General features: G+C 44.2%; 1 protein-coding gene across 1 annotated transcript in view; it reads left to right on the top strand.

Moving 5' to 3' along the window:
* The first annotated feature begins 659 nt into the window (after positions 1-659).
* The window catches only part of LOC128850301 (polyadenylate-binding protein-interacting protein 1-like), a 33,157-nt gene continuing 15,970 nt past the window's right edge, over positions 660-17,846 (top strand). The window contains exons 1-3 of the mRNA XM_054053338.1: positions 660-891; positions 2,101-2,282; positions 11,620-11,808. Coding sequence (XP_053909313.1) covers positions 660-891; positions 2,101-2,282; positions 11,620-11,808 — 603 coding nt within the window. The remainder of the gene's footprint in view (positions 892-2,100; positions 2,283-11,619; positions 11,809-17,846) is intronic.

Consider the following 17,846-nt stretch of genomic DNA (forward strand, 5'->3'; position numbering starts at 1 on the left):
TCATCCACCTGTCTTTTAAATACCTCCAGGGATGGTGACTCCACCACCTCCCTGGGCAGCCTGTTCCAGTGCCCAATGACCCTTTCTGTGAAATCCAAAATGAGCATCACAGTTTACAGTTACAAAAACGGCAATTATTTTTGCACCAATCTAATACATCCCAGAACAGGCTGCTAACACAAATAAACCCCACTGTTGTTGGAAGTTGATCCCGAGGTGGGGGGGAAGGGCAGGCTGACTCATGAGTTCTGAACAAGCAGTGCGGCCCGAAATTCGGGTGAGAGTTTTTAACCCGTGCAGCTGAGCTGGCCTCCTCGACGGTACGGTGCAGTTCTCGCAGACACCCTGCCTGGCCCACATTACCTGCAGGCGGTAATGGGGCAGCCCAGGCAACCCCGGCACGGCAGAGCTGCGGCCGTCTGGCGGGCGGCGCTCCTCACCACCCCGGCAGCGGACGGCGCTAGGCCCCGGCGGGGCCGAGGTTGCTATGGCGACGGGCGGTGCAAGGCCGCGAGGGGGCGATGTGAGACTCTCTGGGTCGTGACCATCGTGGCGGTGGGTGTGGGGGTGAAATTGAAAGTGAAGGGCTCGGTTTGCGGCAAAGTCGGACTGAGTCGCTGACTCTTTCCTATGAGCGCCTGAGCCATCCCGGCTCGAGCATGTCGGATAGTTTTAACCGAGCTCCAGGTGCTGGCCGGGGCCGGCATCGAGGATGCGCTGCTCCCCTCAGCGGTGCGTGCATGTCGGAGAGCGGCGGCGGGGCCTGTCTCGGGGGCAGTGGTTCCTACAGTTCAGGCTCGGCCGAGCAGCAGCATCGGATAGGCGGCCTCTTCCCGCAGCAGGAACCGTTGCGACCTCCGAAGACGGCGCCGCTGGGCACTGGAAACGCAGGTACTGGTCATCGTGCAGCGGTCTCCTATCCGCCCTTCCAGACTCCCCCGGCGCTGAAGGTGTCGGGGAGAGGCCTCCTAAAGCCCACTGCGCTCCCCTCCTTTTCGCGCACCGCCCTGCTCCTGCTTCGCTTGCTTCTCCGACGCCTTCACGCCCCCCCCCCCCCCCCCTTCGCCGTTCCACGGAGAATGGAGCCCTGGGTCTTTCCCCCCACCTCCTTGCGGCCTGGCCACGAGGACGCGTCCTCTCTCTCACTCCCCACACCTAGGGACTGAGACCACCGTGACATGGGGGTCAGCACTCCGCGTATCTCGGGCGCCTGCTTGACTCCTCTCATCACCGCATGGGAGATGAGCCGCGTAGGGGGCATGGTAACTGCACTTTTCTTCAGATGAGCGGTCGTGTTTCTGGGCCATGGACCTGTGCCCAAGTAAAGGTGTGATGTTGCATTGCGGCCTGCTTGCAACATCTCTCTGTCTGTCCCTCTCTTTCTGTGCTCACATATCTGTGTGTGTTCTATTTATTTATTAATCTAACTGCAGATGTTTTCCGTCCTCCCATAATTGAAGAACTCTAACTCTGGTCTAAAGGTTTGCCAAAAAATAAGCCCAACCCAACAGTAATATAAAGCATTTTTTTTGTTGATTAGCTTTTTCAGGTAGATATCAGATTCTGTTTTCACTAAATTTAGGAGCTAATCCATAAAGATAGATTTGGAATATATGGTTTAAAAACCACTTTCGTTGAATTTTTTTTGTAAATGAGGTACAAGAACAATGATAGTTAAGTGTCTTTTAGGATTATGTTAAAAATTACTCATGTCTTCCATTTATTGACCTTCAAAGTCTTGCCTTTGCATCTGAAATCTATGAAAAAACCACAAAGCCAGCAAACATATCATAAGATTTAGTAGTTTCTTGGGTTACCTCTTTTAGAAAACATGTTTTTGTGGAGGAGAGGGCTCTTCTTTTCCCCCCTTTTTTGACACCTTCACATTGTGTTCACTTTCTGTCATGTAGAAAGGCATCTAGAGTTTGCTAAAGTGAAAACCAATAAAAGCAATGTATTTGAAGTATACTTGAAAGTATATTTATAGTATAAGTAAGAGTATTTTCGAAGTCCAAAAAGTGATGTATTCTGTGTCTGCTCTGTATGAATACATAGTAATTTAGCGATTCTGAAGAAAAACTGTTAACAAAAACTTTTCAGAACACCAGCAAAAGGCAAGAATTCCATCTGGATCACAAGATAAAGTTTCAGTTCCTAATCCTGGATCGGAAATGGCTGAACCTCAGGTGGCTGTGGCTCCTGTGGTAAGGTCAAAGTTGTCTGTTAAAGCACCTGAGTTTTACCCATCAGGATACAACCAGAACTTCAATCAGAACTTCACAGTGAGTGTTTATTTTCTCTTCTTAGTGTATGCCAATTTACTTACATTCAAATTAATAATGTTTTCTGAAGATTTTGTGTATCAGATAACTCAAGTGCTGCTTTTGCTGAAGAGATTTAAAAAAAATTGGATTATAACCTCCAGAGAGACAGTCAGAATGTTAAGCGATAATGAGTGAATGTTATTCTGTGTGTGAGAGCCTTCAGTGTGGGATATTTTGCTAAAGCTTGCTGCAGATAACCAAGTTCCTTGTTGATTACACCAAGCACTGATTACACCCAGCATCGCCATAAGCTGTCTTTGGTGACTGCCTCTGTTGTAGTTAGGTCTGTACTACATTTTAAGTAAAAAGCTTAGCTGCGCTTTCATTCAGATTTCATAGGTTTTTGAAGCAAGTGTGGGAGAAAGCATGAACTTTAGCTTTTCTAAGGACAGACTTTACCTTACCTAAATTTACTGTACCATGGGTATGATTGACCACGACTGCCTAACTTTATGTACCATCATGTGTCTTTTAATTCCTTCAGTGATATTGTATCACCAAAGGGCAAAAAGGTAAGGTGGGGCTCATTCCTAGCAGTTAACCTACCTAACAGGAAATATATTTGCACCCAGACTAAGGGTAATCTCAGATCAATATTGTAGATTCATCATGTAAGAAAAGTTGGTAGTACTTATTTTCTACTCCCCCTGTCTTCCATACTATTGCTACAGTATTTCTAATTTCTGCTCCGGGGAAGATCTACAGGAATTCTTGGAATATCCTTTTGTTATGCAAGCAGACAAACTCTGGTACTATATAAAGAGGTGTGAACTATTACTTTTAGGAATACAATCAAATGATAATTAAAAAAATTATACTGGAACAAACAGATTTTGAATAACTTATAGAAAAATATTTGATTTAAATGCTAAACATGGTGGGTTTGTGTTTTGAATTTTTTTCCTCACCAGTAAAATCAATGTTATCTGGATGTTACCAGCTTACTGAATATAAAATCACTGTCCCGGATAGTACGAGCCCATAGCCAATATATAACTCTTGACAAATGCCAATATGAACATGCTTCAGTGAATGGATAATCCACGGGAAAAAATACCACTTTGCCTCAGTACATGTTACGTTTCTATAAATAAAGAAAAAATGCCATTTGGAATGGCATGTGTGTGCATACATATAATTACGAAGTTTTGAGACCAGCAGTGTTGCTTTTCAGCTGTTTTGCAAAAATGCACAAACATGTGGAAATCCCTGGTTGCTGTGTTGTAGGAATATGCCGTGAATATTTGTCTATTAATGAAAATAACTCTTAAAATGCTAGCAAAACCTAGAACATATACTTAGCAGTATGTTGTGGGGTCTCTTATCTAATCAGAGTATACAAGGCATAGAATAGTGGTGTTTCAGACTTGTTAGTTTTTCACTATTTTAAAATTAGGTTTGTGTTGTGTGGTATTTTTTTTTTTTTTACTTTAATGACTGAAATTCATAAACTGGGTCCACCTGCAATAAAAATAAGGAATTTAACACACTTTATTACACAGATTTTCACTATGAGTTTTAAAATTTGAATCAAAACAAAGTTTTGAGAAACTTACCTTTTTCTGACTTAGAATGAATACTTAACTTTAATTTATAATTTTCCCTGGAATTTTTACATCTGAAAACTCATATTGTTTTTGCTATTTATTGAGCATTTATTGTTTTAGAAATAATGTGTTGATTGCTTGTTTGATTGTACATTACTGTAATTACTCTGTGTGTCTATATAACACTTGATTATTAGATTAGTTAATCGCCAGTTAGTTATGATACTCAAAGCTGTCAGTTACCCGTGAAGATACTTTAAGGGGTACAGCATCCAAGGCATACTAGAACTTTCAGAAAAACTTTACTAGCACTTTGGGGAGGAAAGACCTCCATGGGGTTCTCTGTTTGCATATAGCTATCCATCCTATAGGAAGTTGTGGATGTCTGCAGTAGAATTGGTGACTAGATCTGGGTTTGGATTGCCAGTACGAAATGTCAGACATGATCTCTGGCATGGGTATATGAGAACTATATGGCTGTCACTCCGTCAGAAGGGTGTAATGTTCTCATTTCATAGTTTTAGGAGTGAGATTTGTATTATCTTAGGTGGAATCTCCCCCCAGCCTCTTTTTTTTTAATTTTTTTTCCTCCTAAAACTAATTTTAAAAAGGAGGCTAAACAGCCTCAGTGGTGGGTTTTATACTTTAAGCCAAGCATGAGGGTGCCACTTAGCTATTCATGTTGTACGAGGTTGATTTTATATGTGCAACAGTCTGTGCGCTTAATTTCATAATAACTTTATTGTAAACTTGTTGAGTACATATAATCTGAAGGGGAAAAACGCTTGTTCCCAAGAAGTCTGAAGAAATAAAATAAATGATAAATTATTGGTGACTAAGTTCCTAAGTGGAAATGTTGTGAATAATTCTCATTAGCATGTATTGAAACAGAGCCTGAGAGCAGATTTGACTCATGGATCTATTCTATAGACTTTCTGGTTTTCATCTTTATGTAAATCAGAGGGATTTTAGTATCTACTTAGCCTTTTCATTGTTATTTCTTTAAATTCATGAACTGACTCTTAGGAAAGAGGCAAATCTCTTACCTTTAATTTAGCAACTCTTGTACTTTTGTCGTGAATAATCCAGGATCCAGTCCTATAGCTATAAAACATAAAGGAGAATGATGAGGCAGTGTTGACCTGACTGAGAAATCATTGAAATCAATAGAAAATTTCTAGTTGACTTTCATGGCTTTGAATTATAAATTTGTAATGAATACGTAAGCTTACAGCCTCCTGTTATCCAGCTGCTGTTAAAAAATAACCAAGAGGAATTTTCTTTACTTTCCCTTATTTGATACAGTATGTGGTGCTGTCTTCTCTGTTAAATCTTAAAATCTGCCAGTGAGAAACATGAGTGGTTTACGTCTAGAAGTTACTGGACTAAATCGAATTAGTTTTTAAAGTATCAAGTGTTACTAATTTAGCAATATACCAGATCTGACAAAAAAAAAAAAAAAAAAAAAAAACCAAAAAACCAACCCCATGAGACTGTGCCTGTAACTCTTTGACAAATTAAGAAAATCAACTATGATCACCCGTGTTGACATGCAGCTGCATACAATGCTGCTAACATTCAAAGCAATTCTGCACATCATTTTCTGAAAGGCTGTTGAGGATCTCCATCGCTTTTGCTTTCACACCTACCAACAAAAAATGGGTTCCTTTGAGCACTGACTTGATCTTTGGGAAGAGGGAGCCAGGTCTGGCGAACAGGGCAGGTACTCAGGCACAGAGATGTTGTTATTAGCTAAAAGCCGACAAAGTATTGTGTACTGGTGCATTGTCTTGATGTGAACTCACCGTTCTCTCTTGCACACCGACATTTTCCAACCGAGGGTAAAGAAAACATCAGTATTTGAACAAGCATCCACTCGTACTGAGTGAAGCGATTGAGTTGAGCCTTGTCTCACTGTGACAGGTGAGAACATATTTTGTAACCATCTCTCTGTCTCTGTCCTCTCAGTCTTGGTTCTGGAGCTATCATAGGGTTAGTCTCGGGTTTTTCTGTGTCAGACCTCATACAATATATGATAATATTTGAGTTATTAAATTTTCTGTTCCCTGGCATAGTTACTAAAACCCAGTTTGCCGTTGGAGTTGCTTTTTTAGTATAGGTAGATGAATCTGGTGCTGTATTTAGTCTCTTAATTATAAAACGGGAAGATGAGTATGAATACAAGGACGACAATATACCAAATGGGATTGGAGCCTCTTCCAATCAAGGACGTTTTCCCCCAAGGCTGAAATTTTATCAGGTGAGGATGAGAGGAAGATACCTTCCTCACTGCTAAATGGGGATCTCATCACAACCTGATGGCTGTCAGAAAGAGTAGCTTCTTTTGCTAGCTTCAAGAATTGCATCCCCTGCAACCTCGCTGGAGAGTTTTGAAACAGGTTGTTTGAAGAGATGCTAGTTCATCTGTGTGTGACTAAGCTGCAGTTGTCGCACAATAATGTCATAGTACAGAACTTTTACTGGCCTATTTGAAATTGCCTAGTAAAAGTTGATTTACTTTAGAGAAATAGAATAATTAGCAAGTTATTCAGTGGCCTGTTAGCTTTTATTCTTTGGCTTCATAAGCTCCAAACTGTTAGAATCCAGTGCTAGTATGGACCCTCTGCCTGTTGCCCTAGGGCGTGCTGGGGATTCCACAGCACAGTTGAAGTCTTGCAGAGAGGAGCGGGAGGCTCCTGAGGTAGTAGGAGCCAGCAAGGAAACTTTCATGGAACACCTTAGGGGTGTTCCACTATGAAGGTGGCACGGCCAACAGCCCAGCTGAAGTGCTTCTACACAAACAAACAGTTTGGGCAACAAACAGGAGGAGCTGGAAGCTACCATGCTGCTAGCAAGCTATGATCTGGTTGCTATCACTGAAACTTGGTGGGACAAATCCCATGACTGGAGTGTGGCTATCGATGGCTACAGACTGTTCAGAAGGGACAGACCAGGAAGGAGGGGTGGAGACGTTACCCTCTATATCAGGAAAGGTATAGAATGTGAAGAGCTGTCATTGAAGAGTAGCCACAAACAGGGTGAAAGCCTGTGGATCAGAATAAAAGACCGAGGCAACAAAAGGAACCTTGTGGTTGGTATCTACTACAGGCCACCTGATCAAGGAGAGCCTACTGGTAAAGCCTTCTTCCTCCAGCTACAGGAGGCCTAACGCTCACAAGCTCTCGTCCTACTCGGGGACTTAAAACACCCTGACATATGCTGGAAAAGTAGCACGGCAAGCTGCAGGCAATCCAGGAGACTCCTACAGTGCATTGAGGATAATTTCTTAATCCAAGTAATAGACACCCCCACCTGAGGGGATGCAATACTGGACCTGATGGTCACTAATACAAGTGAGCTCATCAGTGACGTCAAGATGGGAGGCAGCCTGGTCTTCACTGATCACACACTGGTGGAGTTCAAGGTCCTGAGGGATATGAGGCAGGTGAGGAGTATAGTTAGGGCCCTACATTTCAGGAAAGCAGACTTCCAGCTCTTCAAGGAGTTACTCAGTAGGACCCCCTAGGATATGGTCATCAGGGACAAGGGAGCAGAACAGAGCTGGCAAATATTTAAGGATGCTTTCCATAAAGCACAAGAACACTCAGTCCCTAGATGTAGGAAATCAGGCAGGGAAGAGACCAGCGTGGTTGAGTCGAGACCTGCTAATCAAACTGAAGAATGAGGGAACTGCACAGGCAGTGCAAGCAGGGACAGGGAACCTGAGAAGAGTCTAGGGACACCACCTCATTGTGTAGGGATGGGATCAGGAAGGCCAAGACGCAGCTGGAGGTGAACTTGAAAAGGGAAGTGAAGACTACAAGAAGGTTTTCTACAGGTACGTCAATCAGAAAAGGAAGGTTGAAGAAAGCACACCCAAACTGATGGATGAAAATGGTGACCTCATATCAATAGCTGAGGAGAAGGCTGAGGTACTTAACAACTTTTTTGCCTCAGTCTTCACTGATAACCACTCTCCTCACCCTTCCTGGTTCAATGGACAACAAGATGGGGACTAGGGGGTTAAAGCCTCTTCCCACTGTAAGAGAAGATCAGGTTCGTGACCACCTGAGGAACCTGAGCATACATAAGTCTATGGGACCTGATGAGATGCATCCCATAGTCCTGAGGGAATTGGCTGATGTGGTTGCCAAGCCACTCTCTGTCGGAGTGGGAGGCGGACCCGGAGTAACGATGGAGTCTCAATATGAGTATGATCGTTCTCATTTATTCGTGCACCTTACACTTCTTATATACTTATTCCAATAGTGCACGCGCTAACAAAACAAATCCTAATTGGTTATGTCCCGCTGTTCACGCACCTTATGCTGTCACGCAACTGGCCAGACACTCTTGAGCACGCGAAAGGGGCAGATACAAAGTTCTCATCACAACTCTTCGGGACTTTCCCGCGCTGGATTCCACATTCTTGTATTCTACTCCCTTCTATCTTATCTCAAGGTCAGGCCTAACTACAGACAGCAAACCCTGGATTGTTCACTGCTATTAAATCATGAGCCATCCTTCCGCAACTCTCCATGATATTTGAAAAGTCATGGCAGTCAGGAGAAGTCCCTGGTGACTGGAAGAAGGGTAACATTGTGCCCATTTTTAAAGAGGGTAGAAAGGAGGACCCTGGGAACTACTGACCTGTCAGCCTCACCTCTGTGCCTGGGAAGGACCTGGAACAGATCCTCCTAGAAGCTATGTGAAGGCGCATGGAGGACGGGGCAGTGATTAATGGCAGCCAGCACAGCTTCACCAAGGGCAAGTCCTGCCTGACCAATGTAGTGACTTTCTATGATGGTGTTACTGCATCAGTGGACACGAGAAAAGCAGTGGATGTGATCTGTCTGAATTTCTGTAAACCCTTTGACATGGTCCCCCAGAACATCCTTCTCTCTAAATTGGAGGGATATGGATTTGATGGGTGGACTGTTTGGTGGATCAGGTATTGGTTGGATAGTCGCATTCAGAGAATAGTGGTCAACGGCTTGATGTTCAGATGGAGATTCGTGACAGGTGGTGTCCGTCAGGGTTCTGTACTGGGACCAGTGCTGTTTAACATTTTAATTGATGATATAAGATGGTGAGATTGAGTGCACCCTCAGCAAGTTTGCAGATGGCACCAAGCTGAGTGGTACAGTTGTCACACCACAAGGATAGGATGTCATCCAGAGGGACCTGAAGAAGCTGGAGGAGGGGGCCTGTGTGAACCTCATGAGGTTCAACAAAGCCAAGTGCAAGGTCCTACACCCAAGTCAGGGCTATCCCAGACACAGATACAGACTGGGTGGACAATGGATTGAGAGCAGTGCTGTGGAGAAGGACATGGGAGTGCTGACTGAAGAGAAGCTTGATGTGAGCTGGCAATGTGCGCTTGCAGCCCAGAAGGCCAACTGTATCCATGGCTGCATCAAAGGAAGCGTGGCCAGCAGGTCGAGGGAGGTGATTCTCCCCCTCTATCCCGTTCTCCTGAGTATTGTGTCCAGTTCTGGAATCCTCAACATAAGAAGGATATGGAACTGTTGGAACAGGTCCAGAGGAGGGCTACAAAGATGATCAGAGGGCTGGAGCACCTCTGCTATGAGAACAGGCTGAAAGAGTTTGGGCTGTTCAGCCTGGAGAAGAGAAGGTTCCAAGGAGACCTTATAGCGACCTTCCAGTATCTGGAGGGGGCCTACAAGAAAGCTGTGGAGGGACTTTTTACAAGGGCATGTAGTGATAGGATGAGAGGGAATGGCTTTAAATTGGAGGGGGGAAGATTTAGACTAGACATTAGGAAGAAATTCTTCACGATAAGGGTGGTGAGGCACTGGAACAGGTTGCCAAGGGAAATTGTGGATGCCCCCTCTCTGGAAGTGTTTGAGGCCAAGTTGGATGGGTCCTTGAGCAGCCTGGTTCAGGTGGGAGGTGTCCCTGCCCATGCAGGGGGTTTGGAACTGGATGATCTTTAAGGTCCCTTACACCCCAAACCATTCCATGATAATCGTAGAATAATTTAGGTTGGAAAAGACCTCTGAAGTGACTCTGGTCCAATCCCCAACTCAAAGCAAAACCAACTTGGGTCAGGTTGTTGAAGGTTTTATCCTTATGAATAGTAACAATTTACCATAATTTCCTTAGACCCAAATATTTTTTTCTTATTTTTGATGGGACCACATTAAGTAACTTTTGTCTTCAGTGTTATTCACTGGGCAAATATTCTCATTAATTAAACATCATAAAAAAATTTCTAGTTTTTCCTCTGTTATATTGATGTGTCCCTCATTATCTTAAGTTGTATACCCTTACAACATGGGTCTTATGCAGATTTTTCCAGAACTCTTCATTTTTCCCCCCCACAGTCATCACAGGTCATGAAACTAATGTCAGTACTGTTTTTTCAGCAATTGGTCTTTATTCACTGCTTGTATCCAGGACTTCTATCTTTCACAGATCTACGTTGCTTCACAGCAGAGGAGAGACTGAGATGTTTTGAAGATGGAAAGTAAAGGATATCCCCTCATTAAGGGAGGGTTGGTGGGGAGAGGGAGAATATGATTATAAACCTTATCAATGTATTTATGTCCACTAAGTTAAGAGAAAATGATTTATCATTTTTAGATCAATTTTTCATTACAGTAGATATATTTTAAATCTTTTTTTTATGTTAAATAGTAGATCAGTTGAGAATTCTGATATCCTGTATGTTACCCTTATGTCTCGAATCACTAATTATGTCAGTTCTTTGGTAATCCCTCTTCGGCTCCTGCTTGTGCTTCTGAGATCTAATCTGAGATACTTTTCACAATCTTTTGTTTAGCATGACAAAGTGAATTATTTGTACTGTGTTGTTAACTAGTTACATCACAAAGTATGTTGCTTCCTATGCTATTCTTCTCATATACTAGCACTGTAATAATCCAGAACAGCATTGACTTTAGAGACATTTACAAACATTCATTTTTAAATTGACAAAGCTAGCAGCCTTCTTGTTCCATCAGCAGGAGCATAAACATTCATAAAGTGGCATTGTTCTAGCTCCCCCTTTCTTTAGGGAGAAGATGTGTTTACTGTCTGGTTTTTAACCTCATTAACTGTGAATTAATGCAATACCATTTGAATAATTTCATTTCATGCCTTGTAAGTCTTTCATCCATTGCCAAGAGATGCAAATTTATTGACTTTTAAAGATCAGTTTTTCTGGCTATATGGAAATACTACATTATATTGTATTTCCGTAATTTCTCCCTCTCCTGCGTATTTTGGAGCATTTTTGTGTTCTGATCAAACACATTAAGATTAAGATTAAAATATTTTGTTTCCAATTTTCAATTATTTCTCCTTCTAAAGTTCATATATCTGCAGCACAGTTTGTGTGTGCATCAGGAAAGGATGTTGAGCCTCATTTTGGTAGTTTTATTCTTAGCAGGTATACTTACTTGTTAGTTAATCTTACACTCAACTTGGCAAACTGATTTCTTTTTAATCTGTGTTTTGATGTGTTTTGCTGGGAGACTCTAATCTCTATGAAAAACATGTTATCTAGTTAAGATGATAGGACTACTGTAGCTTTCTGATGCATTGATGTCTGTGCTCTCTAAAAATGCTTAAATGAACCATGCAATAAAGATCGCTATCAAGTATGCAGAGCATCAGGAGTTACTCAAAATGAAAGGCTATATGATTACTTCTGGAGATAGTAAGCGTAACAACTTTATTTTAAGTTCCTTTTAAATAGCTGGTATATTCTTTCACTGCTGTAGGATTCTTCCTTTGAAGATGGATATGATGGCTATCTGACTTTGGCAGAATATATACAAGACTTCCTAAATCACCTCATCGAGCAACCAGGTTGTTTTGAAACTGAAATAGAGCAGTTTGCCGAAATACTGAATGGCTGGGTCACTGCAGATGAAACATTGCAAGAACTTGTTGAACTCGTATATCAGCAGGTAGCCTGTGTATTCTGTCTTTTAACATGGATGTTATACCTCTGTTACCTAGTGTCCAAGATATGCGTACTAGTATTATTTGTTATATCGTTGTACCTACATAGTATGTTAATGGTTTAAAATTTTTCTTTTTAGATTGAAACATGTAGGGAAAGATTTTTCTCAAACTAAAACAGTAGATCAAGTATGGGATACTTGGCTGGTTAATAAATTCCCCCAATTTACTCAGTTTCCTTTGCTGTGTATTTGAATCTCCTGGGTTGCATACTAGAGTTAAAATTACAGCAGTTAATTAAAGGAGTTCTATTTTAATTGCTGAATTTATATAGTAGAGACTGAAGAAACTCTTAAGCACTGTCAGTAGTACGGCTTTTTATTCTATCCTACAAACCAGTTCTTCCTAATACTTAGGTATTTTTCATTTTTAAAAAAATAAATTTGTACCTACTGTACACATCAGCCTTTGGGAAATGCTCTTTTACTGACAGGCTTTGTTATTAATTTGGAATTATATCTATTTCAGAACAACTTAATTGGGGGAGAAAAGGAAAGCTAGTCTGCTGGTAACTAGGTTCAGTCCCCTTGATGGCCATGGAAATGAGGACAGGGACCTTGAACTGAATGTTGTACTAATTGGTGGAGCCCTTGGAAAGAACAACTTAATCTGTGTTGCTAAGCAAATGAGCTGCTGTTTACGTCTTCTGGGCTTGCTGCAGAGAACAGTCACACTTGTGCTTGCTATTTATTACTTTCCAAGTTGCTTTCGAATTCTACCTTAAAAAAGGTAAACTTTATTCACCTTTTAAGTGCAGATACTTAAAGAATTTTTTTACTGTGAAATAATCTGTGGAAATAATCCAGTTAGAGGAAAGGGTGCAACCAGAAATAGACATATAATACAAAGCAACTTCTGGCTTTCTGGCTAGTGCCATCATGAGGGTCTTTTATGACAATGGGACATTCTTTGATGATTATAGCCTATTAGGGAGGAATGGGATCCACCCGTCTAGAAGAAGCAAAGGAATATTTGGTGGCAGACTGGCCAACTTGGTGAGGCAAGCTTTAAACTAAAGGACTCAGGGGGATGGGGTCCAAAGTGGCAACGCTCACGCCATTGCATCCAACTAGGGAATAATCCAGGCCAACCAGAGCAGCAGCAAATGTTCCTTAGGTGCCTCCCAAGATGAGAACCAAAAGACCAACCACATCAAGCTATAGGCTGTTTCATAAAGACAGGCATGGAAGAATAGGAGGAGGAGTTGCATTCTATGTTCATAGAATCATAGAATGAACTGAGTTGGAAGGGACCCACAAGGATCATCGAGTCCAATTCCTATCCCTGCATAGGACAACCCCAACATTCACACCATGTGTCTGAGGGCATTGTCCAAATGCTTCTTGAGTATTGTCAGGCTTTGCACCATGACTGCTTCCCTGGGGAGCTGTTCCAGTGCTCCACCACCCTCTGGGTGAAGAACCTTTTCCTAATATCCAACCTAAACCTACCCTGGCACATCTTCCTGCCATTCTCTTGGGTCCTATCATTGGTTGCCAGCGAGAAGAGATCAGCACCTGCTCCTCCTCCTTCCCTTGTGAGGAAGCAGTAAACTGCAATGAGGTCTCCCCTCAGTCTCCTCCAGGCTGAACAGACCAAGTGACTTTAGCCTCTCCTCATATGACTTCCCCTCTAGACCCTTTGCCAACTTTGTGGCCCTCCTCTGGACACTCTCCAGTAGCTTGATATCCTTTTTATACTGCAGTGCCCCAAACTGCCCACTGTACTCAAGGTGGGGCTGCACCAGTGCAGAGTAAAGCAGGACAATCCCCTCCCTCACCCAGCTAGCAGTGCTGTGCTTGATGCACCCCAGGACACAGTTGGCCCTCTTGGCTGCCAGGGCACACTTTTGGCTCATGTTCAACTTTCCATGGACCAGAACCCCCAGTTCCCTTTCTGCAGGGGTGCTCTCCAGCCTCTCTCTCTCCAGTCTGTATTGTACAGCCAGGGTTGCTGCGTCTCAGGTGCAAAATCCAGCACTTGTCCTTGTTAAACTTCATGCAATTGGTGATTGCCCAGCTCTCCAATTTGTCCAGATCCCTCTGCAGGGCCTCTCTGCCCTCAAGATTGTCAACAGCTGCCCCCAATTTTGTGCCATCCACAAACTTAGTTATTAAACCTTGAAGTCCTGCATCCAGGTTGTTTATGAAGACATTAAAGAGCACAGGCCCTAAGATGGATCCCTGCAGAACCCCGCTAGTGACTGGTCACCAGCCCGATGTAACCCCATTCACTATGACCCTTTGAGCACGACCCATCTGCCAACTGTTCACCCACTGCATTATGTGTTTATCCAGCTGAATGCTGGACATTTTGTTTAGGAGGATGCTATGAGCAACAGTATTGAAGGCCTTGCTGAAATCATGAAGAATTACGTCAACTGGCTTCCCTTGGTCAACTAGGTGGGTGACCTTGTCATAGAAAGAAATTAAGTTTGTCAGGCAGGACCTTCCCCTTATGAACCTGTGCTGGCTGGGACCAATGACTGTGTTGCTCTTCAGGTGTTTTTCAGTAGCTGCCAGAATAATCTTCTCCATAGTCTTACCAGGCACTGAAGTGAGACCAACAGGCCTGTAGTTACTGGGGTCACCCCTGCTGCCCTTCTTGAAGACTGGGACAACATTTGCCAGCTTCCAGTCAACTGGTACTTCTCCAGATTCCCAAGAACATTGAAAAATCATTGAGAGAGGCCTCGTTATGACATCAGCCAGCTCTTTAAGTACCCTTGGATGAATCCCATCAGGCCCCATAGACTTATAGCTGGAGCAGCAAATCCTGCATAAGTTTGGGGTTGGTTGGGGGTTTATCATTTGCACAGTCTTGGTCCTCTAGCCCAGGGCTCTGGGGGTGCCTGAGCCTGTCATTAGTGTTGAAGACTGAGACCAAAAAAAACATTAAGTGTCTCTGCTTTGTCTGTATCCCTGTTTATGAGGTGTCCATGCTCATCAAGTAATGGGCCAATGTTATTTCTGGCCTGCCTTTTGCTATGAATATATTTTTAAAAGCCCTTTTTATTGTTCTTCACAGTGCTGGCCAGCTTCTACTCTAATTGAGCTTTGGCCGCATGAATTTCTGCCCTACAGTGGTGAACAGCATCCCTGTAGTCCTCCTATGTCACCTGTCCTTGTTTCCACTGGCCACACATCTTCCTTTAATGCCTCAGTTCCAGTAGAAGATCCTGCTCAGCCAGGCTGGCCTGCTGCCTTGCCTGCTTTACTTCCAGCATTTCAGAATTGCCTGGTCCTGTGCTCTTAGGAGGTGGCACTTAAAAAGTGACCAGTACTGTTAACTAGCAACAAATCAAGGAAGACACCTTTCCTGGTCAGATCCCCCAGCTTCTGTGCCATGAAGTTATCATCCAGAGAGTTTAGGAATCTTCTAGACCTGTTTATACCAGCTGTGTGGTACTCCCAGTTGATATCTGGCAAATTGAAGTCCCTCATGAGGACAAGGGCAGATGACTTGGAGGCATGCCTTAGTTCCTTGAAGAATGACTTATCAGTGTCATCATCCTGGTTGGGGGGCCTATGGCAGACTCCCACGATGACATTTGTTTTAGTTGACTGTCCCTTAATCCTTACCCAGATGCTCTCAACTCTGCCATTGCCAACTGCCAGCTCCATGCATTCCAGCCCTTCTGCTACATTCAATGTCACCCCTACACCTTGCCAGCCCTGTCTATCTCTCCTGAAGAAGCTGTAACCATCCATCATGGCACACCAGTCACAGGACTCGTCCCACCAGGTTTCACTTTTGACAGTAATGTCATATCTCTGGGACTGGGCCAAGGCTTCCAGCTCTTCTTGCTTGTCCCTCATGCTGCACACATTGGTATAGAAACACTTCAAGTGTGGTTCATTGTGTCCATCTCCTTGTGGAGCAGTCTGAATCTCACTAGGATGCAGCTCCTCAGGCTTTGGTGTGCCTTCCCCATTGTTCATCCCTGACTAGCCTGCTCTTGCCCCTTCCCCCTTCAAATCTAGTTTGAAGCCCTATCAATCAGTCCTGCCAGCTCCTGAGCAAAAACCCTTTTCCCCTTCTGCGAGAGGTGTATGCCATCAGACATCAGTAGACCAGATGATGAATAGACCATCCCATGGTCAAAAACCCAGTTTTTCCAATGACACCAGCTTCGGAGCCATGTGTTGACCAGCTGGGTCTGCCTGCTCCATTCAATATTCTTCCTTGCTACTGAAAGGATTGAAGAAAATACCACCTGCGCACCTGACCCTTTAACCAACTGTCACAGAGCTTGGAAATCCCTTTTGATTGCTTTAGGATTTCTCCTTGCGCCCTCTCCACCGTCGACATGTAAAACCACTAGTGGGTAATAGTGTGAGGACTTTACCAGACTAGGGAGTTTCCTGGTTATATCTCTTACCCTGGCCCCAGGGAGGCAGCAGACTTCCCTGTGGGTTGGGTCCGGTTGGCATATCAGACCCTCCGTTCCCCTCAGAAGGGAGTCACCTGTGACAACAACCCTTCTTTTTGTCTTTACATGAGTGGTGGTGATGCAGGGCATTGACTGCCTAGACAACCCCTCCATCCCAGGAGGACCTATGCCTGCATCGTCAGCTGTTTGCCCATCCAATTCCAGTGCCTCATACCTGTTGTGAACAGGCACCTGGGAAGGTGAGACAGGCTGAGAGCAAATCACCTGCCACCCTGAGCAGTAAGCATTTTCCATCCTCCATCTCCTGGGTCTCCTCCATCTACCTGATGGTGGGAGGAGGGTGGGGAGTCCTTTATCTCCTGTGCCGCGGTAGCTGGTTCATATCTCTCTCGGGGATTGCAGGGTATGATTCCACCAGTCAATTTCCTTTTCTGACTCCCTGATACTCCTCAGCCTGGACGCCTCCTTCCGAAGCTCTGTCACCAGGTTGAGCAGTTGGGCACATCTCCCACATTTTACCTCACTGCTGCTGTCGATACTGACCCAAAACTTGGGCACACCCTGCAGCCCGGGACCTGGACAGCTGCATGTTCCCTAGAGAGTTCCGTTTAGGTGGCTGCATCCATCCTTGCAGCTCGATGGGCTATGGGGGACGCTGAGGGCACAGCCTTTTGCTAGGTGGATACCATGTCTCCTGCTGTTCTCAGCTCCCTGGGAGAGAGCCCTGCCTGCTTGTCCTGCCTGCACAAACTGGCATGCCATGCCCTTCTGAGGTGCCACGTCCTGTTAGCCTGGTCTGTTTTCCGCGCTCCTGGTCGCGGCGCTGACTTAAGGGACGTTTAAATCTCCCGCGGTTCCTTCCAGGAATGCCTCTGCCGCGTCAGCCGCGTTCGCGGGATCTGCCGGCTCCCGGGTGGTCTCTCAGCCCATTCACGGGTTTCCCTGGCTCCGGGAACCACCCCCTCTCCTCCTCGACACGTGCTCAGCTGCGGAGCTTACCAGTGCCACCGCTGTGCTCCTCACCGACTGAGTAATGCTTACAATTTAACCGCATTTAAATCTTCCACCAAGGAGAACCTTGAATGTATAGAGGTTAGCTATGGCAATTGTGGAAGCCCTATTGAATGCCTCTGGGTCAAGATCAGAGGGGTTGTGTCTTACAGTAGACATCTGCTACTGACCTCCAAACCAAGACAATAAGGTCAACAGAGCAATGTTTGGGTTACTTAAGGAAGCTTCAGGTCAACAAAACCTGGTTCTCATGGGTGACTTCAACTACCCAGACATTTTTTTAGAGGAGCAGTGCAGCAGCTCACACATCATCCATTAAGTTCCTGGAATGCATAAGGACTTCTTCCTCATACAAATATTAGATATGCCAACCAGGAATGAGGCACTGCTGGACTTGCTACTCACAAACCAAGAAAGCCTGCTTTGTAATATCTCAGTGACAGCCTTGGCTGCAGTGAGTGGAGTTTGGGCTTCTGCTGAGCATGCAGATTAGTTCTAAGACAAAGGTTTTTAGATTTCAGAAGAGCAAACTTCAGCTTGCTCAGAGCTCAGTTGGGAAGGATTCCATGGAGTCTAAAT

This window comes from Cuculus canorus, chromosome W, assembly GCF_017976375.1.
Source record: "Cuculus canorus isolate bCucCan1 chromosome W, bCucCan1.pri, whole genome shotgun sequence".
NCBI classification, from domain to species: Eukaryota; Metazoa; Chordata; class Aves; order Cuculiformes; family Cuculidae; genus Cuculus; species Cuculus canorus.